The sequence below is a fragment of the Siniperca chuatsi genome, linkage group LG11 (assembly GCF_020085105.1).
Source record: "Siniperca chuatsi isolate FFG_IHB_CAS linkage group LG11, ASM2008510v1, whole genome shotgun sequence".
In the NCBI taxonomy this organism is placed as follows: domain Eukaryota; kingdom Metazoa; phylum Chordata; class Actinopteri; order Centrarchiformes; family Sinipercidae; genus Siniperca; species Siniperca chuatsi.
In genome coordinates, this window is record NC_058052.1 from 10,071,716 (window position 1) to 10,093,826 (window position 22,111).

The 22,111-nt window shown below is 44.7% G+C and overlaps 1 protein-coding gene across 1 annotated transcript; it reads left to right on the top strand.

The window, feature by feature from the left end:
• The first annotated feature begins 18,819 nt into the window (after window positions 1-18,819).
• Window positions 18,820-21,778, top strand: irf2bp2a (interferon regulatory factor 2 binding protein 2a). Its single transcript, XM_044214541.1, has 2 exons — window positions 18,820-20,350; window positions 20,659-21,778. Exons 1-2 carry the CDS (start codon window positions 19,522-19,524, stop codon window positions 21,375-21,377), a joined length of 1,548 nt encoding a protein of 515 aa, XP_044070476.1. The 5' UTR covers window positions 18,820-19,521; the 3' UTR covers window positions 21,378-21,778.
• The last annotated feature ends 333 nt before the right edge of the window (window positions 21,779-22,111 follow it).

Below are 22,111 nucleotides of genomic sequence, written 5' to 3' on the forward strand. Positions count from 1 at the left end.
TTGTCACATTAAATCTACTTTTCTCAATGAACTGGGGAGGGAGATTACAGGCTCATAGTCAGTGAGGTGATAACGGCGAGTCGGGCTTTGACTTTCAAATGAAAGTCCTCAAGGGTGACGCGGAGAATAGAGCCACGTCGTACGCAACATCTGATTCTCATGCTACGACTGAAGCTCTTTTTGTGTCCTTCTGGAAATATGCTTTTCCTCTGCCCCCCCAATTCATTTGAAATACCGGTCAGCCTTGCGATTGCTCGGTGATCCTAAGCTGCCAAGCCACGCCGCTCTTTCCCAACCTTCAGCTTTTCACTCCCCGCCAAAATCCTCTTCAAGGCTGACAAGATCCACCATGCAGCTGAATTCACTATCAATATAAGATGACAGCAGTAGTTGAAGCAACTAGTTGTCATTTTGTTCTCTTTGTCTGATCGTCTTACATGTAATTGTTTGGACTGTTCTCCCAATTTTCTCGCCGTTTCATCTCTTATATTTCAGCCCTCAGCACTAATTGTGCCTCTCCTCCACACACTGTTGATTTATGTCAGCATAGCGCCATGTAAGCTCACAGTAACATAACCAGTTTGCTTTGAGATTCAACTGAGCTCCATGAATATCCTCCATCTGACCTATTTTACACTAAAGCCTTGATCTCCCTCCATGTTTGTTTGGAGTCTATTTGCAGCTGCTGTGATGATTTGATATTATTGCCTAAAATATGAGTGACTTGTTATGTTTGTTTTCAAACCACAGTACTACTTTCATTAGCATATAAAAGGCATTTTTGATATCCTTATCTAGTTTGAGTTGTTTCTCTCCATACATTATTTCACAGAGTAGGGGAGTCAATCAGACAGACAGAAGTTCTTTACCATTTAGTTTCACCCAGAAAGCCAGCATTCCTGGACTTGATTTGAATTTAATGGACTTGTAGATGATTAATGAATCAATTATTGGATACAGCATCTAATGTCTGTGCGGCTGCAGCGGCGACACTGACAGCTTTTCAAATTGAAAGAAGCACAATCGTTGTGGAGACTCACATGCTGCCCACTCAGTGTGCTCTTGTAATTATAAATGCATGAAATAATTAACAAACAACTCCACCGCGAGGCCGTTACACGCCGGGTCATTTAGGGTCAGCAGCAAAGGACTGGTGGAGAGTGGAGCTCGGAGATGATTGCACTTTGTCTGATAAGGACAGTAACACTGAGTTAATCTTGTAGCAGAAATGCACTGTAGGCTTAGTGCAGATGACGCTCAGTGTGAGGACTCTCTCATAAAGCTCAGGGAAAAGCTCAACACCCCCGCTCCATTCTTCCAGAGGGACGGCTTGTTGACATCCATTAGGAGGTTTCCCAGCATTGAGCCAGGCCAGGAAAGAGGACTAATGATGTAATTCCCTGAGAGATGACATTAAAATGTCAGTGCCACAGCTGACATCATCCATTTAGCACACATTTTCCAATAATATACATTTGTCTTCCTTTTTTTTTTTTTTTTTTTACTTCCCTCAGCTTTCCTTCCTAGAAACTGGAGCTCCCCACCCATCCCAGTGCCTCCGGGCTCTACTTTGGTGTGCAGCCACGCGACGCAGGACAGACTGGAATAAGGGGGATATTATCAAAGCATGCCTTCCCCTGCAGCTATAAATGCCCTGCTCCAGAAAGCAGTGTTTTGAACAGTCTGTGTGTCGTGTTACATTTTTCCCTCCCTTTTTTTAAGCCTCAGCTAATGCTAATTCATCTTGTCTGTACAACAAAGACCCACACGCCCTCATTCCTCCACCTCTTTTACAATTCCTACCACATGTAGGAATGGCCTCTGGATGATTTTAGGCCAGCTATCTGTATTTATCCTCCGTGAAAAGTGTGATTTGATTGTGTTAAGACGTGTGACAGAATGAAGAGAACATCTTGTACAAATAGCATTTTCTGAATTTTAGAGAAAATATAGAATCTGAATTATATTTCTATGAGGGAGACTTGACAGCTCTTTATTCTTCAGCCCAGTGAGTGGGCAGCCTTAGACGTCAATAATGGATGCTTGAAGGCAGAGTAAGTAGACGTGAACTGGAAGCAGAGAAGGAGGGCTGCGCCTCGCTTAATAATGAATCAATTGATCCCCCTGCAGATGATGGATCAGGTTGCTATGACGACAGATGCAGTGTTACCCAGAGCGTGGAGAAGAGTGTTTGTTTCCCAGAGCCATACACTCAAGGCTGTGAGTGGATCTTGGCTTTTAAATGTATGGTGACGCAGGACGTGACTAATAAAGAAGGTGAAAACAGAACATTTTAGGAGGTGGATTAATGCAGCCAGATGAGGAATCACTGTGCAGAATCAGCAATCCATCCCATCATGTACAATTCCAAATCTATTTTTCTCCAAAACATTTTTTAACATGAACACAGATGTAAAGAAGCTGCAGGTGCATGAGATTATATTGCCAATCATTCCCACATCGATTAATCTGGGCGCTCCTCCTTTGATGCCTGTTATAGCACCGAGTCAGAGCTGAATACACATGTGGGTTTTTTTTTTTGTGCTGGCTTCCAAAAACCGACATGTTTACCGTGTCTGCATGTGTATGCGTTCTGTTGCCGTGGCAACGCGGCTGATGCTGGGTCCAGCTGGGACCACGTTGCCAAGTAACAGCTGAGTTATGAGAGTGGAGGAGAGGAGCGTGGGCGTTGGGAGGGGGAGAGGGTGAAGGGAGCGCCGGGGATACGAGGACTTCCACAAAGACAGCGAGCAACAAAGACTGGAAGCATGAGGGGGAAATTATCTCTGAAGGGAAAAAAACAAAACAAAAAGCATTTATTTGGGTTAGGGCTCAAGATTGAAAAATAAGATGTTTTTCATCTCTCTCTGTGCCTTCCTGCCAGAGAATTATTATATACTTGGGTGCATCACAAAGCATCTCTAGTCTGGAAAAGACACACAAACAAAAGAAACCATGCCAGCAACATATATGATGTGCTACATAATAAACAGCAGCAGGGCTTTCATGAACAGAAAATTGGAGTAATGAGTGTAGTACTGTGTGTGCAGAGGCCTGGCTGCACTGACCCTGCCTCTAACATGACTACACAGAGGGCATGCAGCCTGTAATGACTCACAAGCAGGCATAAATATCGGAAACTGTCCAAAGCCCCCAAAGCCCTCGGCTGTAAGTGATTGTGTGTCCTTGTAGTCCAGGAGGCTCAGGCATGGAGCTGCACCGTATGGCCCATTGTTGAGTCAGCACTGGTTTAGTGTACGGACAGGGAAGGTTACACTGAACTCACTCCCGAGCTCAGTTTCATGGTTCTACTGTGGAAATGTGGCCTGTAATCCATTAAGTTTTATGAGTTAATGGTTTGTGATAACAGCAGCTGGTGGTGTTTTGCAGCTGCCATTAGGATTCTTTCAAAGACAGGTTACACCCACAGAACTCCATCTGTGTGTCAGATGATTAAAAACAAAGGATGACTATATGTTCCTACTATCCATCTACTCGTCTGACCTGCTCACTCACACAGATAGTCCGATGAACCGTCTCGACCCAACCCTAAATCTGTCTCCAACTCCTTCCCCACTCGCAACATGATTATGCCGTTTTATTCATATCAGTATTGTCTCTGGCTCAAATGCTTTTGCTCATGCTCATTAAGAACACATTTTTCTGTCTTCCACCGGCTGAGCAGTCTGATTTGTCGCCATGGAAACTGATCACGAAGTGCCTTGGTGCTACATTTGGGACTAATTGTCATCCCCAAACAAACATGCATGCTCTTAGACTCACACTCGCTGCTGAAATCACTGTATTTGTCACTCTCTTTGTTATAATATTCTCATGCTCCAGTACTTCTCAACAATAAACCTCCGACACAAAGCCCCCGAAATCCTGCGCAGGAGTGAGTGAAATAGCTGAAAACAACAAACTCCACAAAACAAAACAGCTATTGAAGTTCCTGGAGCTGTTCCCAAGCTGCTTGATCCAAATACACTTGATGAATTTTCAGCCTGGGAAATGTGAAATTTGATGTCCTCGGCTAAAGGTTGAATTAAGGGACATGTCAAAGATCAGAAGACATTGTGTCCACCCAGATTTGTACAGTTCAGGAATTACAGAAAAACAAAAACAATGGAGCCAACGTGGCCCCATCTTTATATAACAGAGCTTGCCTGTGGCGATTGTGCAATGCGGTGCAGTTGTCTGGGCTGATGTAAACAGAGCCTTAGTGCCTCTGGAGGCTCAGCCATGTGCCTTGATGCAGCAGTTATGGGCACATGCCCTACTTTCATAAATCAGAGCTGGGGAAAAAAAAAGAAACAGAGTGAGGGGAGAAGAGGAGGAGGAGGGGTGAGGGGGGATGCCGAGTGAGCAGGAGAGGGAGGGAGAAAGAGCGAGTGTTTGGGGGTTGCTGCTGAACAAGGCTCATATTGATGTTCCAAACACAGCTGCAGGCGTCAGCTGACTAGCTGGCCTGGACGCAGCCCCAAGCTCTGCCTCCTGCCTTTATCAGCTTACACTGTGACCTTTCTCTCTCTACTGGAATAGGACCCCCCCCCCCATATCTGGCCGTTTACCACGCACTGTCCACACAGCCCAGATGAGCCCGGACCCTGTCTGTCCTCTCTGACATCTGACTTCTGCTGGGGGGGGTTGTATCTATAAACACTGGCTCTCTTTTCGGCGCATCAGCACTTTTGTTTGTCTCACATGGCTCAGTTTTCAAGCCTCGCCCCACGCTCTTACACAACTCACCATGAAGTCACTTTTACTCCTCACGTCCGCACCCCATGGCGGAGGATGAAGAGCTCGGTTACTTTGCAAATACATGTCAATTCGGCAGGATTGTTAGGCAATGTGTGGTCCTCTTGTGTCAGTTTTCTGCAAAGTGTTCCTTGTAACAGAGAGAAGGATTTGGATACCATGCTTAAGCTGACAACTCAGGTTTGGACATATTCATTGAACCCGAAGTTAGCAACAGTTCAGGGTGAGTTTGAAGCAGCAGCTGTCGTCGAGAGTCTGTCCCTGAGGGGCAGTAATCAGCAGAGGTAACTGTCAGTCACAGGTCTGCAGGCTTCATGGGCTTTTTCTCAGAAAGACGCCCCCTCCATGCACACACACACACACACACACACACACACACACACACACACACAGACACACAGCACACCTCCCCTTGATGATGCTCTTCAAGTGTTACTGGATAGTGTTTCTATGGGAGCTGTCCACCCACACATACACAGCAGCACCTCCCTCACCTCCCCTCCCAACTGTTTGCAGGAAACACTCATCCTTCTCTGGAGATGTCGCTCGCGGCGGCTCATGCACTCATAAATCCTGGGCTCCTTTCTGGGAAATGAAGGGCTTGAAAGATACATACATCCACACACTGAGAGTGAGGAGCGGGAGGGGGCATGGGGGGGACGCAAAACACAGCTTGCCAAGTATATCTCCAACGCCTTCTTGACAGTGAAGAGGTTGGATCGAGTGTCTGCCTCCTGTGGGAGGCAAATAAGGAGCATATTCTGCGCCTCCCCGGTTACTCTGTGAGGATCCGAGACACTGCGGTGTCTAGGCAGACCTCAGCGATACCAAAAACATCACAGGAATGAGAAGTGTTTGCCGGTGGAGGACAAAGAGGGACGGATGGAGGGAGCAAATAAGAGGGAATGCCAGAGAAAGAATAGAAGCGTTTAAAGGCAGCCATGGCCGGCTTCAAATGTCAGTCAGCTCCCGGTTAGACAATGGAACACAGCTGTTGCTAAGCTTTGAACTGCAGCTGTCTGTCTTTTGTTGGCACTATTTGTGTGTACATGTGGTCACGGGTTGTGTTTGAACATGGGGCTGCTATAAAGTATTATAGGAAGATTAGTGTGTACAATATTCCAATGTAAAAGGGTGAATCGAGGTCACAGGGAGTTGCAGAGAGACACATGAGTAGGTGGCGAGTATGTCAGATGTTCCTGATTTAGAAACCCTCAAGCAAGAGTTAGAGATGAGGAGGGGTGGGGTGTCACAGAGGCTGCAGTGCTCGGTCTGGAGTGGGCTGTAATGGTTTGAGGTTGAGGTTCAAAGCGGGGGAGGGAGATAAAGGACATAGCTGCGAAGGACATCTCACTCACTAAAAAAAATTCTCATCTGATTGAGAGTTGAGAGATGAATCTGGAAATGAAATTCAATTTCTTTCCTAGGCGGGTTCGTGACTGAAACGTCCGCAGTGTCCGCCATGTCTGAAAACTCCTTCAAGTGCCTCATTATCGGTGTCATCTGCGGATCATGGGAGAACATCTCATCCTCATCTTGGCTGCTTTTTGATCATCCTCCAGACAATGCGCCATTAGGCCTGGGCTGATTTTCTAAAGCACAGCTCAATTACTCAAGGGTAGACTCATTAGCATATCAGAAAGCACAGGCGTGACTCTGCAAATAAAAGAACACATTAGATCCCCCCCACAATATGTTTCAATTATTCATATAATGTTAGAGCGAGCAGATAGAAGCGAGTCACACCTTGATTTGCATTCAGGAAATTAACATTTTTTGAGCTCTCACACACCAACTCGCATTTTGGAAGTTTCCACTCAGTCCAGTGGTGTGAGTGTGTTCGCCTGCTTTGTTGCACACAGGCGATTAAGCAGCCTGACAATACACCTTAGCGTCAATATGCCTTAAATGTCACTTTTCACGCAACACCATTTTGTCACAGTAGTTAAGAGTGCCACCCTGGGTGCCTAGTCAGCGCCTTCTCAACCACACAAGGCAGGGCTCCTCAATTATTCATAAGAAGGAAAACACACACATGTGGTCTCACTTTGCATGTGTGTGCGCACGTGGAGCCAGATGATAGCATTCCCCACAAATGATGCTTTTCGTTCTGGAAACAGAGGTGATGAAAATAACACACAGCTCAACAATGAAAATGTCAGTCAGCGCCATTCATCCTAAAAACGCCATCACCAGCCCCTCTAATGCTAAATGAAGGCACCTCTGCCTGTGTGGATCAGATGAGTCAGCAGTATGTTACAGGAATTTGGATGGAGGAAAGTAGCCAGAATATCTTCTCTCCTGTCTTGGAGCATTGTGTGCAGTGAGGTTAAAAGATGAGGCATTGTAAACTTCAGCTGGAGTAGAGAGGGAGTTTCCCTGAATAATATATCAGCCCTTTGATTCAACCTCTGTCTTACAATTTTTTTTGCATGCATGAGTAAATTCCTATGCGTGCTTGTCTGTGCGGCTGCCTGCTGCAGTGCAGGGCTGTGCTTCGCTGCTGTTGTCGTACAGTAAGAATGCGTGAATGTGTGTGTGTCAGCCACTGACTTTGTGTTCATTCCACAGTAAATTGATCTGGCTGCTCACTAGACTGGATGGAAAAGGGCTCAGGGCGAGAAGTGCACACTCTCATCAGCAGATGGGAGAGCCCACTGTGTTGCCATCACAAGGCATTCCTCCTCACTGGGCATGCTCAGTGGGCCACGCCCCACACACCACCACCCCCTTTCCTCCCAGGGCCTGTTTGAACCAGTCAGTCGGAGGTGGTCGGTGGTGCTCTCTCTTGTTTCTCATCTGACCTTCAAAGCCAGGCATGGGGACAGTAGGTTGACAGAGGAGGAAGGGAGGAGGGGTGTTTTTCTAAAAGCTCTTTGGGTAGCAGGGCTGATATGTCACTCATTATTTCCACTCCGTGCTTTGGCTCTGTCACAGCCCTCTGAGAGGCATGCAACTACCTAGTGCCTTGCACGCAGAGGCTTCAGAATGGTTAGCATCAGAGGAGAAAAAAGAATTTAACACAATCTATCAACATCAGCTTATAAGACGGTGTAGTCCCTCATTCGTCCAGGAGTGTTCTATCGTAGAAAAGGTTTCAATCGTAGTCACCTGGACACTGTTTTCAGAATCAAGACGTTTCGGCTCCCATCCGGAAGTCATTCTCAATTGTGAAAAAATTGGACGGGACATCAGCTTATACTATTAACTCCTGGCTTATAAGGAGTCTCTCAAATAAGTATATCTTCTCGACATTATCAAAAAATTACATAAGCAGATGTAAAAAATGTGAATTACAGGGAAGTGAAATCATTTTCACTTACGTTATACACAACCTGATAAAAACAAAAACGGGAATTAATTTAAATCACGTTAACTGAAGTCTCACATATTACGCTTGAAAAAGAAGTGTACAATTAGAGGTGTAATCCTTTTCTGGCTGTAAGGAGCTTGGTTTCTAAATTCACAGCCGCAGTCTAATATTTGCAGTTGCTCCAGGATCTCATCCACACAGTTAAATAAACTGAATACAAAGATTAAGATTTAAAAAAAAAAAAGTTAGTCTAGTTTATTTTTACCAAATGATATGTAAAAATGTAAAGATATAAAATCACTGCAGGTACAGAGTGAATGTTATAATGTGATTACAGTTTATGAGTGGCTTCATTTTGTGGTCTCCTGCCCTACTAATGTTACCAATACAAACAACTCATCACTATTATCATTGCACACTGCCTGCTGTCAATGCAGAGAACTGAATCACAGGCTGAATTCCACCATGAGTCACATGGCACGCTACAAACAGAAAGACCTTTTTTTTTCCTCTCAAATCTAAATCCCTCAGGCTTTTACACATTCTCTCTTTGTCTTGCCACCACATTCTGCCTGTCTCTGGTCCTTCCGTCTTTGTTCGCTCCCCTCTCTGACTTGCACGGCTGGCTTCCTGTTTATGTCAGGCGAGCATCAAGCCAATCAGCTGTGATGGCTGTGATCCTCCTCGTAGCTATTTACTACCCTGTGGTCTGTTTAAAAAAAGACTGAGAGCGAGCTAAGCTTGGTGCAGGCTGCTGAGTAAGCAGACACGCAAAGCTCCAATCAGAGTCCACAACTGACCTATATACATCTCTGCCCTTCTGCTTATGAAAGTGTGTGTATCTGCCTGTGTATTTTTACTTTCTGAAGTGTGCCACTGCTCACTCAGTGAAGCGTTCATTTATTTGCTTATCGTGTTTCTCACAGCGCAGCAGGATCTGCACACCGACATTTTTTTGTTGCCGCTGAGGGGTGGAATGTGCTGGTTTGCAAGTTTTGAAGATAACAAAGCAGCATGAGGTGGCTGCATGTAAACTTTGGATGAGGTCACAGTCCGCCAACACAGCACGCTGTGACATGAGAGGGGATTTTGTTCTGGATTCTCCCTGATGGTGTCATAACTTTTCTCTGTTTTTCTGTTGCCTTGTTTGCTCTGTACGCATTTCAAATTGCAATTGCGGGTTATCAAAACTGCAAGCCTTAGCTAACATCTGTTATTATATGGTTGGAGTAAAGTGCAGACTGCATTTGAAAACAACAGGAATAGACTATGTAGAGGCCTGTTCATGAGTCCAGCCAGTGCCAGCTTTCTCTTGGAGTTCACAGTGTGCTATAAATCTGTTAGACAGGGAGAAAATATAATCAGGGCTTTGCTGGGGCATTTGAGTTCACTGCAGGCATTACATGAGTACTAATGCCTGATTCAACACTGGCTCTGGCAAACATGCCTGACATTCAATGTTTACACCCCTCAATGAAAGCTGCTAGTCAGACAGTCTGATAGCTTGGCCTGGAATTAGATTCAGGAAGTCATGAGATTTCCAGGTGGCTTGGCTTTCCTCGAATTGTTAAGCAGGGATTTTTCAAAGCGTTGCCAACACACATTAAACTGAAGAAACCCTTCTGTAAAGAATTACACCGATTTTGTTTCCTGCGCTTATCGCACATGGCAAGGTCTAAATCCAAGAAACAAATACAGAATACTTTTAAAAAATCCAGCCCCACTGAGCGCATAAATAAATAAACCTCCTCTCAAATTCTGTTTCTCAACATTTGAAAAAGGAAAAAAAAAATACACAACTGAGTGAAAATAGTGGAAGAACATTCAAGTGTTTGGACCCTTTCAGAGAGAAACGAGGCTCCCCGGTGCCATCATTGGATACACAGAAATGCATGAATAATGAATCTGTGCTGAACTCCTGCTGAACCTTCTGCACCAGCACCGAGCCAGAGATCAGCACATGACATCTAACACACACACACACACACACACACACACACGCACCCAGTGACCTCTGCAAAGCTCCAAACACACGAGGCAATCTGCTGTGGAGTATTGTGTCTACTGTGTGAATCATTACTCTGATACTGCACCTGGCTACAGTTAGAGAGAGGACTTTTCCTTTGATAAACCTGGCGACTGTTGGGAGGTAGCAGAGGATGCGGCCAGCCAAAGTGGAAAGATAAATACAAACTGACGACCAACCGGTGCTGGAGCGGTTAAAGCTCCCGCCCTTTTGGCAGCTGAAGTGTGTGTGTGTGTGTGTGTGTGTGTGTGTGTGTGTGTGTGTGTGTGTGAGCAGTTAAATGTTTAACCCTTGTGTCAACAGCTCGGATGTGTCACAATAGCATTCCAGTGAGTCTTGTGACAGAGCGGTTTCATAATGGGAGCACTGCTCGGACTGCCTGCATGCATTGTTTTGTGGCAGGAGGAAGGAGCTTTGTCTTGGTGTAGGATTACTTGTAGCCTGACAAGTTTCATGTTCCTGCATGTTGTGTGTTAATGAGCATGGTTAACTAGTTCAAACAGCAAACACAGCACCCTGTTTACCCAGAATAAGCCTCTCTCTCCTCTTCCTCCAGGCTGTAAATGGTTAACTTGGCAAGCATCATGTGAGAGTTGGAAAGCTTTTTTTTTTTGGCAGTTACATGGGAGGTGAACTTGGCTCGCCTTGTTGTTAGGCAACGGCATTTTTGATAAGAGCGATTTTATCATGTGAGGAAAGAAACGGAGAGCACGTCACACAGCCTCAGGAAGGAAGACAGAAATGAGTTCTGCAAAGATGTTTCTTGATTAGCACAGGAGATATGTACATGTGAAAATAGAAGTGTGGAAATGAGGCAGGGTGGTGTGTTGTCCTTCAGGGCAACCCTGGGTGTGACCAGACTTGTCAGTCAGTGTGAAACCATTTCCTCTTCAATGCTGTCTGGCTCCTCCCTCCTATTGTGTGGCAACGTGGTGTAGGTGAACTTTATCCCTCTTTGCAGAGAGAAAGAGAGTGAGCTCTCAAATTATTTGCATTGAGCAAGGTCAAGTTACACATCTGTGTGCCTGCTGAACAATGTGGATCCCATCACTTAACATGAGGAGGGGGAGAAGTAATTGCAGCCTTTCGTATGTTAGAGCAGTTTGAAACCTGCCCAAACCTGTATGTCGACTGTGTAAAACAACCCCAATATACACTCAGTGTTACATTACCATCACAAACTGAAGTCACAGAGATAACATCCACGACTCCTAGCTCGACGTGCCCTTTGGACAGACAGGTTTTCTGCAAACACATGGTGTAAGACGGCTCTCAATCAGCAGCGAACTTGTAGTCGTTACAAATGTGCACAATACAAACACGCGGGTTCATGTCACCTTGGACTTATCAGGCTCCTTCAAGGGCACTGAACTTTCCCACAGCGCTCCCTCCGCTCTGTCCTTTTGTATCCCTCTGGGACTTTACTGTTGCGTCAAGACTCTGCTATTCATCCCATGTGCTTCCCACAGTATTACTGTACCACTGCAGCTGAGCTTGCTGCTGTGACTATGACTAAACTATCCACTATGTGCCTGTGAGAAATAATGACTGTATGTATGACAACATCTATCATTGTCTCTGTTTTGTCTTGCAAAACTTGTTTGTCATAGATCAAGTTCAAGTTGAGGTAATGTGATCTTGAGTTCCTAAATAAAAGCTCTTGTCACTTTCATTTTGGTAAAAAACAAGGGCTCTAATATGTAAATACACTGGGATAATTGTATTTATTAATTATTAATTATTGGGTCTTGTCTATTCCTATCAGTAATAATAACATTTTACTCACAAGGGCTCTCACTTTTTCAAAAAATATATAGTTTGAACGAAGTTAAACTAACCTGTAATTTGTTTGAATTAATGCAACCTACTCCTTGATTTAATGTTGTTATCTTTATTCGTGGTGTCTCGCCTCGCTTGAGAGACAAGCTAATGTTACTGCAAGGTACGTAGTTGCATTTTACAAAGTCAGCAAACCTTCATCCACATTTTTTTCCCATCTATGGCGTTGTATTCAAAATATTTCTTCACATTACTTCTCAGATGGTTTGTTGTTACGATTATACGTTCAGCACGGCTCGCTAGTTTTCTCGCCAAAAGCTAACATTAGTTACATGCTAACGCTGATGGTGTGGAATCGTAGTGTTCGTTAAGGCAAGGGTTAGCTAAATCGATTGTCAAATATCAAAATGATATCTTGTCAACGTCATTGCAGTGAGACGCAACATTTATTTTTTTCACCTTGTTTTTCAGATGAAACTGACAGGTAAAGTCAACTGCAGGCTGCAGACCAGTGTGTTTACTCCTGCGACCAACAGCAGCCCTTGTCCCATGTCTCCTGCTGAAACATGCAAACGCTGTATTTTGCACATTTATATTTCTTCAGATAAATAAATTGTTGTGGAACCAAATTTGTGTAAAGTGGCTGTTCTTGTATCTGAAAACAAGTATATATACTGTATATCTAAAAAGACACGTAATGCTTATGTTACCATATTCTAACATTTACAAAGCTCTGAGGAAGTAGTGGCTCTCAATTTCACCATTATACACCTGTAAGCTCAGTATTTAAAACAGGTGAGAGTGCATAGGTTAAAATATGCAAAGGTCCTTATGCTGAATTGCAGGTGGTGTGTTTACTAAGCTAAAACAATAGAGTTATGCAGCTGTGTGATGGGTGTAACCTAATGGGTGTAATTTGCCTAATCTTGGCAGGTCTTCAGACTGCGGTGGAAATGCGCACAACAATGGGCTGAAGAACTTTTTAGTTCCCTGAAAAGTAGCTTGGGTGGAAACGCGGTTAATGTGTCAGGCAGAGTACGAGGCATGGCCTGTTGCAATTACACACTGAGAATTTAGAATTCGAACAGATCATTACAGAGTGAATATTTTTTCCACATTCCAACAGTATTTCAAAGTTGTGATTGTAAAAGGAATCGTCACAGCCCCCGTAGTCACCAAGATTAAACCAATCCCCAGGTTAGCCGAACGTAATTACACAAACTGTCGCTTGTGAACATCCATCACAGTTTACAGACTGACTTCTTGGTTCGGCTTTGACTTATACTTGCTAAACTTGTGCATACGCACAGTTTTCCTGTGTGATGGCGATAAGAGATAATTACTGACATTGCCAGTACTCTCTCTTTTGATTTTACCTTCTGATAAAGTCGTATAGATAATCTGGATAAAAATGTTTGACTTATTTACAAGTCATGTTTTCTTTTCTTGCCCTGTCAGACTTTGTTGTAGCAATGTTGCCATTGTCATTGTCTAGAATTGCCATTCTAGATTTAAGCAATTACTTTACTTTACATAGAATGAATGGCCAAAACTATGAAAATAAGATACAAGTTGTAATAAACTGTGATTATCCTTTAATTTCTCTTGACTGCCCGTGAATTCACATACACACGGTTGTACTTGTCATTCCAGTTCCATTTTCTATTTCAGCTCCTCACAGTCAGCTGTTTTCTGATGCAAGGCTTTGAAGTGGATGAGGGAGGCAAAGCATCATGTGCCCAGATGCCCAGACACGGTGTGTAAGGGGGCTTTATCACACAGACAGGGGGACAGCACTCATCTCTCCCATCTTTCACCGCGGCAGGAGGTTGAATGTGACAACCAATGCTCCCCAGCTGCTCAGAGGCCAGGCCTGCAAAACCACAGGCGGGTAATGAATGCCACACCATCGTGACAACTTGCACTTTTACGGAAAGGGGAGGAAGGACATCTCTGACACGGACGCTCGCAGCACATGATGAAATCCTCCATAAACCAGACAATCAAAGAGAGGGCAGTGAAGCATCTGTGGAATCCGGGATGGGAACCTCAGCTGATTTATGAGCACTACCAAAAAAAAAGGGCTGTTTTCAAGTAAATGTGTTTAGAGCTTAATTGAGGGAAAACTGAAGAAATATCGCTTTTCAAATGTGACCACAACATCTGTAAACAATGCATTACAGTTACATTTATCCCTGATCTTCCCTACTTCCCTGATCTGAATAAGCCACATGCTATCTATGAACAATGTCCCCCAAAATTAAAAGACTTGAGGCTTTCCAATTGGGTCAGTATTTGCTATTCTTGGCTTTCCTTCCTCTCACAGTCATGTTATTTTGTATTGTATACATCACAGAAATGACTCTATATATCCCTTTGCTTTCAAGGCAAATGTTACTAGAAAAGGAGCAGCTTTGATCTTCTTCCAATAGCAACCCTGAAATATCTTCTAAATAAAGGCATTATAAATATGCATGTTCACACATATTTTTATGTATTATTCACCAGGGTTTTATGCAACTGTTTGGCTGAATTAATATATGCAAAGGAGTAAATACAAATCACTTGGGCGTTCTACCAAATGGCAGAAAAGGACAGCAGGAATGTGAAAACGATGCCCGTACTTGAATATATGACATCCGAGTGCTGTGTTAACTGCTGTGCTGGGGATGTCAGAGTCCATTTTCTTGCAAGGCAGCTCAAAAACAGACATGAGCTCTGGTAAAAAAATAAGCCTACTTTGGGAAAGTTTTATTTTGGCTCAGAGGAAGAGGTTACATAAGGCATGAAATACTCCTTCATTCTTTTTTGGCTCCACAAGAAAAAAAAAAGCAAGAAATGTAACCTTTGTCGGGATAAGATGCTGGAAAAAATGGTACGTGTCCAAATATAAACGTTCCTATAACACATTTACACACATTCAGACACTTGCTGTATATACATATTCATACCACTGTGTGCACGCACTACAAAGATCCTGATAATGAAGCTAGATGTGTCAAGTCCCTCTGGCGTTTGCACAAGGATAAATCAAGGTGTGAGAAGAAACCAGCCGTACAGAAACTAGTGCTACTGTAGGAGTGGCTGTGGACGATGCTGTCCTATTGGGAATCTAAATGAGTGTGCTGTGTGTTATGTGTGTGTGTGTGTGTGTGAGAGAGAGAGACAGAAAATGCAGCAGAATGACATTTTGAACATTTTATCTGAGTAGGTCACAAAGCTGGAATGACTGCACAGCTCAGTCCAGTATGCTTAACATAACAAATGTGAGCCAGGCCTCAAACTGCCTTTTAAGGGCAGTAAGTAAGAAGCCATGTACATGTGCAGGTAATGTTACTCATTCTAATAGTTGCTTATGAATTGGACCACCTAACCTCACATACACAAATGCTAAAGATTTGCTTTCTGGTTCAGTGAGTTTATACTAAGTGCTGATGTGGCCAGGGAAAGTTTGTTTACATCAATGTCTGGTTGTGACTGAAAATATATCCGGGGGTTTCCACTGGACAGGAAATGATGCTGTCAGCTCACAATGCACGCAAGCTTACTTAAGCGCAGCATCACAGAAGCAAAGTTCAGGTCTTTCTGTTCCTGGTTGCCATAATTAACAACCTACTGAAACTTCCCTCTGTTTAAAAATGGATGTGAAAACAATGTTCATTTACATTTTTCTGTGGGGATTATTTCCTCCACTTTCCCCATCTCAGCCCTCTGCTATTTACTGAGTCGTCTGTCCCCTGACAAGCCTGGCAGATTAAGGGGATATGTTACCATCTTGTTTTTTTTCTAAATGGTTACACATGTGGCACATCTGGGTCCAAGCCTGACTCATTACTCACTTTTTTATGTTCCATTCTCTGCAGCCATGGCAACTGCTGCATGTTTGGCAGAAAGCTTTTGAAGGCAGTGGAAAAAGAGAGAGCGAGCCTAGGGAGGGAGCATAAAGGGAGAGCGAGAGAGGGAGGGAGGGAGAGCGAGCAAGCTCTCAGTAGTTGGCCTACATCCAGTGTAATCATGCCATGGAGCCGAAATGAGGCCTTTGGCAGCACACCAGGTTTCTGAGAACAAAGATGTGAGCTTCTAATGTTGGCGGTGGGGCCTGCTTGGCATCCTTTGCCATTTCCCAGCAGCCCTTGCCTTGGCCGACCGCCAGCCCCTACCCCCTACCCCCCACACCCACTGGAACTGCAAAGAGGATCAGAATAAAGAGAGAGACTTGTTTTTCACTCGCCTCTTGCTCTGGCCCAATGACATCACCTCTGCAGCCTCCAGCCCCCAGATTCCAGCCGCCCAGCACATTTTTCCCTTTCGCCGTCGACCCTCCATTTTATTTGAATTCCACCATTTTATACCTATATCAAAGCAGACTCCTTAACATGCCTAATTTATGTTTTTAATTTGTGTTTCTGTGCATATGCTGCACATAATTTCTCTGCATCTAGCAACCAGGATACCAGGAATAAATCCATTCAGAAAAATCTATAAAACATATTCAAACTAACATTTCATTAAAAAAAAAAAAGGAAGCAGCTAATATGACAGATGGAAGCTTTGATATTATCTTTCAGAGCTCCCCAAATTTTATCTGTGCTCTAATCCTTGCTGTGCAAATCTGTGGCTAAAAATAGCACGGTAGTTGGGGTACCATGATAATCTCCATGGTTACCTCTCCCTGTTACATATACTCTGTAAAGCATGCACATTAGTCCTTACATTCACTCTCCCAACCTCTGCCACTCTGCATAGCTATTAATCTACAAGGTAGGTCACTACAACAGCTGCTTAACTTTACTAATATGTCTTCAGGCTGTCCTGTTATAACCTCCTTTTACGTCTGTGCAACATGTTACAGTTTAGTTTGGTGCTCACCTCAACAGTTGTGCTGAAAAGGTTATATAACATCAATGTTGTTCTCATGGAGGAGAGAATAACAGAAAAAAGACTGAAAAAACATCCAGTGTTGTGCTCTGCTTAGGCAGAAAACTTCACAGAGAATTTGTAATGATTCGCCTCTATGAATAAAAGATGGCCAATATAAAATTTAACAGGCTCAGAAAGCGATAGAACAAAAATAACGTCATCTCTTCAGGCCTGCGATGCTGTCACATGCTGGGTATTCCCCTGGCCGTCACCTACCTCTCAATCTTTATTTAGCTGCTTCATGTCTCAATTTACATACCGCTCGAAAAAAAGAAGTTCAGAACAGCATTATACAGCTACTCCATCTGGTTTAGTGGCTAGACCCAAATGAGACGCCGTCAGCCAGGTCACACTGTGGTGATTTTACTGTATACATGGTTCATATTGCCACTCAGAGCCATCTGTGCATGTCTGGCTTCGTCTCAGACCTTTGTCGCCTCTGCTCAGTACAGTTCTGTCTTTGCTTTGCAGCCACTGTGGCATTTGTTTGTTTTTTAAAATCAGTGGATCTTCCTATTATGGAATCAGGTCATTTAGGATTTAATTGAATCTCAGCATGCCTTGTCTTGCATAATAGTGTGCAGCTATTTGCTTGCACAAACATCGTCTGAGTGGAAACCAAAGGATCAAAGCATTAGGCAACTGTTTCCCACCAATCTTAAGGAAAGAATCTGTTTATTTTGCCACTCACAACAGTCATTTCCTAACTGTGTCATAAAGCCTAACAACCCTTCCTAGTGTTGTTCACCCAACAAGGGCCGAGATTTGAGAGAAAGCGGTGATGGGAAACAGCGTGTTAATACAGTAGTTTACAGTGTGAGTAACACAGAGGGCACTGAAACCCTGTGACGTCTCTGAATGTTCTAAATGGAATATTATTGTGTTGCATTGTTAGGTGTGCTCATATGTTGGCAGCTTTACAGAAACAATCATGTAAAATCATATGGCAGCTGCACTACAATTATACATCTTGTGCTTATTTTGTTTATGGAAGCCCTTTGAAGAAGAGCCTCATGCCACAGTGCGTGATCATGGCTGCAGGCAGGGAGCCAAATGGCCTGATGTCCTGTAGATGGGTGAGGCGGATGAGGGTACGTGACTAAACATCTTGCTTCCTCTTTCCAACGTCACATGGACTTGCACAAACATATCCTGCTTTGTGTCTGCAGGTTACAGACGCATTGCCTCACCCAAAGCCAGAGGCTAAGCTGCAATGAGTTGGAACGAGCCCAGATGAGAGGGAGGAACTACTGGGACACTCCTCCAGTTCAAACCTACACTTTTACTTAAGGGGATTTTTGGCTGGGTTTTTTTTTTTTTTTTTTTTTTTTGGTGTATGACCTGTTTCTAGTAATGTTTTCCCCCCCATTATGGTACACATACAATGTAATAGTGTAGTCATTAATCTTGTTACACCACTCAGGCTAATACTTCCTTTATCTTTTGAGCTGTTTGATTGTTAACTTCCTAAAAAAAAAAACAAGAGTCTGCATGGCTGATTCACTCCAGTGTAATTTAGTGGTAAGAGATTTGGATGACTGACTGTTCAGTGCACTAGAATAAAATGTGGGCAGAGCTGTATTCATGCTGTAACCCCTGATCCATTCAAGCTGGCTGGAAATCCCCACCTCATGATAGAGCTTCCTGGTTACTGGCTAATGGAGGCGCCTTTACTTTCTTTTTGTATCAACATGCAGGAAAATATTATCTAACCAGTGCATGTTGAATTCATGCTGATAAGCTGACACAAAAATGAGCAGTAGAGAAAAAAATGTGGGCCCTAAAATTCCTCTAATAATCCTAAAATATTCCCTATAATTGTATTTGACTTTATGCTGCTAGAGCAAAAATACTATTATGTTGCTGCTGAACATTTTTTCTAAAAAAAATAAATAAATTGCCATTGGATTACAGTAGCCTAGTTGTTTTTTTTTTTTTCAAGGGTCGACCCACCTCATTCATTGAACAGCAGTAGTAGTAGGAGCTCATGGCGTCGAGGCGCTGTGCATTGAGAAAAACAAGCTGCAGCGAGCGTATTTCAGCCTGAACCGGATAATTCTCTGAATTTAGGACAAAGCAGCAGTCAAGTGGAGGAGCTGGCGACTCTCCTTTTTATCCCCCGGCGGTCTACTGCTAACATACAGCCACCTTTTTCCCCCTTTTATATAAAAATCTCTGCCCCGCTGCAGGCAGGCTGGTATCGGCGGACACCGTCATATTTTTGCAGGTTTGATAATAATAACACGAGCTGTGGGTTATTCCCCTCAGTCGGAGGCGGTGGTAAAGCTGAACTGGGTGCAGTTTTGGCAGAGGTTCAAGTGATTAAATTAAAATTAAAAAAAAAAGAAGAAGCAGTGAGTGACAGAGGCTGCAGTAAACTGGGGAGGGGGGAGGGGGGGGTCTGTCGAAGAAATCAAGTCAATAGAAACTGAAGTGGAAGCAGGCGTTTAGAGCTCCGTGGTGACGTCACTGCTCCACATTGAGCCAGTAGTAGAGAGTCAGTGGAGATAGATAGAGGAGCGCCGTAGTAAAGTGCACACCGACATGAACTTCTCCCTGTAAAACTTCAACGTTGCTGCTGTAAAAGTCGGGAGAAGACGAGTTTATATATTTTTTTTCCACGAAGGGAACTTGCTCTTTATTGGCTTTTTAAAGGGAGCTGGGAGGAAAACAGGAGAAGAAGACACATTTTGGGTTTCTTTTCGGGGGGTCGACGACGAGCGCTATGTCGTCCGCGGCGGTCGCTGCTTCTTCCAGGAGGCAGTCGTGTTATTTATGCGACTTGCCCCGCATGCCGTGGGCCATGATCTGGGATTTTACCGAGCCCGTCTGCAGGGGATGTGTCAACTACGAAGGAGCAGACCGCATTGAGTTTGTCATCGAGACGGCACGGCAGCTCAAGAGGGCTCACGGGTTTCAGGAGGGCAGGTCTCCCGGGCCGGGGAAGTCGCAGCTCTCCGGGAAAGAGATCCAGGCGATCAACCACGCTGCGGCGGGAGACCCAGGCTCCCGGCCGCCGCAGCCGCTGGACCGCTACCCGCTGTCCTCCGACCGCCCGCCCAGGCTGGGTCCAGAGTATCAGACTGGCAGGCAAGCGAACGGCATTCCCGTCCCCAATGGATTTCCTAAACCTGACGAGCCTCCAGAGCTGAACCGCCAGAGCCCCAACCCGCGCAGGAATAGCACGGTCCCCCCGAATCTAGTGCTTAACGGGAGCATGCCCCCGGTGCACGCCGTCAACGGTAGACCGGGCCAGATGGGGCTTCCCTCCGCACTGGCGGGCGGTAGTCCCGCCGACCTGGGCAAGAGACCCGCCTCGGTGTCCAGCACCGAGCACGACAGAGAGGTGAAGGAGAAGCACAGACCGGACAGTCTCACGCCGGAGATCTCTGAAAGCCACAAAAACAGGGCAGACCCGGACTGGATGGGCAAGGGCAAAACGGTGAGGGACCTGATGGCTCTGCACACTTTCGACAGCAGGTTCAAGAAGGACCATGCGGCCATGCAACAAAGGGTTATGGGCTATGAGGCCAGCGCCACGGCTTCCAAGTCAGGTAAGCACCCAGTAGCGTTTACATTCAAGAATATTTTGTGCAATTTTCATTTTTATGTGATCTTCATTAACCCATTGGAGCTCAGGAATGGGTTAATAATGAACAAATGATACATGTAGTATCATGTCTGCAAAATTCAAGCTGCATGAATAATTTTTTATTTATTTGTTGTGTTTGTTATTATTGTTTTGTATCCTGTGGTGCAGCGTGGAACAGCAAAAATGCATGTCTCCATTGCAGTGTAATTGTTGAGCCTTGTCTGAGCTGTGCAACTCAACTGATTTGTTTTAACCCTTTCCCACCTCCAGACAGAGGAAAACACCCCCGGAACATGAAGAGAAAAGCATCGCCTGAACCAGAGGGAGAGGGGACAGCTGCCAAGCTCAATGGAGAAGGACAGCAGTGGTTACCACCACCTGCTGACGGACTGAAAATGCCTCCAGTTCCCCCGCCAAGCTTTGCCTCCCCTCCCTCCACAATATCCCCCCACTCCCGCACCACCCCACCTGAGGCGGCCCAGAACGGCCAGTCCCCTATGGCAGCGCTCATCATGGCGGCAGACAATGCAGGTGGGAACAGCTCTCCCAAGGACGCCAACCAAGTCCACTCCACCACCCGGAGGAACAGCAGCAGCCCCCTGTCGCCGTCCTCCATGAATCAGAGGAGGCTGGCGCAGAGAGATGCATCTGGTGCAGGTACCCCCCACGTGCCAGGCATGGACCAAGTGCACCCCCAAAGCATTCCGGACTCCTCGGTACCCGGCAGCATACCCCTGTGCTGCACACTGTGCCACGAGCGTTTGGAGGACACACACTTTGTTCAGTGCCCGTCTGTGCCCTCTCACAAGTTCTGCTTCCCGTGCTCGAGGGAAAGCATAAAGCAGCAAGGTGCCACGGGTGAAGTGTACTGTCCGAGTGGAGAGAAATGTCCCCTGGTTGGCTCGAATGTACCATGGGCTTTCATGCAAGGAGAAATCGCCACCATCCTTGCAGGAGATGTCAAAGTAAAAAAGGAGAGGGACCCTTGATTTTGTTTGAACACTTCTTTGGGGAGGGGAAGCAAAAATATGAGTATAAATATATAAATATCACATACATACCATTCAAACAAACTAACGGACTTGTACATATTGGACCCAAGGGAAGAGTATACTTCGTAAACATGGTTGTATAATTTTTGATTTTTGAATACATTGTGTTTCTATATTTTTGAAGATAAAGGTATGTACTCATTATAATGGACTACGTTCCTCTTTGTTGATGTTTAACAAAATTCTTGATGTACTTCTAGGTCTGGTGGCAGTTCCTGTTTAACGTAGAATGTGACTAATGCTACTCTACGAGCACTTGGCAAAACTGAAATGCTTTTAGCTGTACTTGTATGCACTTGTTTAAAAATTGCCAAATACAATTTCTGATCTTGTATGAACTTATTGTCTGAGCTTGCTTCATTTGAGTGATTAAGTTACACCAGGACTGTGGACAGATGATGAGATAGGGCTCTCTGCTCTGATACGCAGGCTTGTTGTGACGGCTCAGGAGACTTGATTTACGCTGCACAACCTAAGTAGGCTACTGTTTAATGCTGCAAGACCGCAGCTTTTCTGCACACATGCCTTTCGTGATTCATGGAAAAGCATGGCTGGGGCAAAAAAAAAAACAGGCACATTGTCCCAAATTTGCTCCAGTTTGTGCATCACTGTAACTGATTGCAGCGTACAGAAATAGGTGCCAAGTCATGTTCAGTCAGCTGGAATCTGTT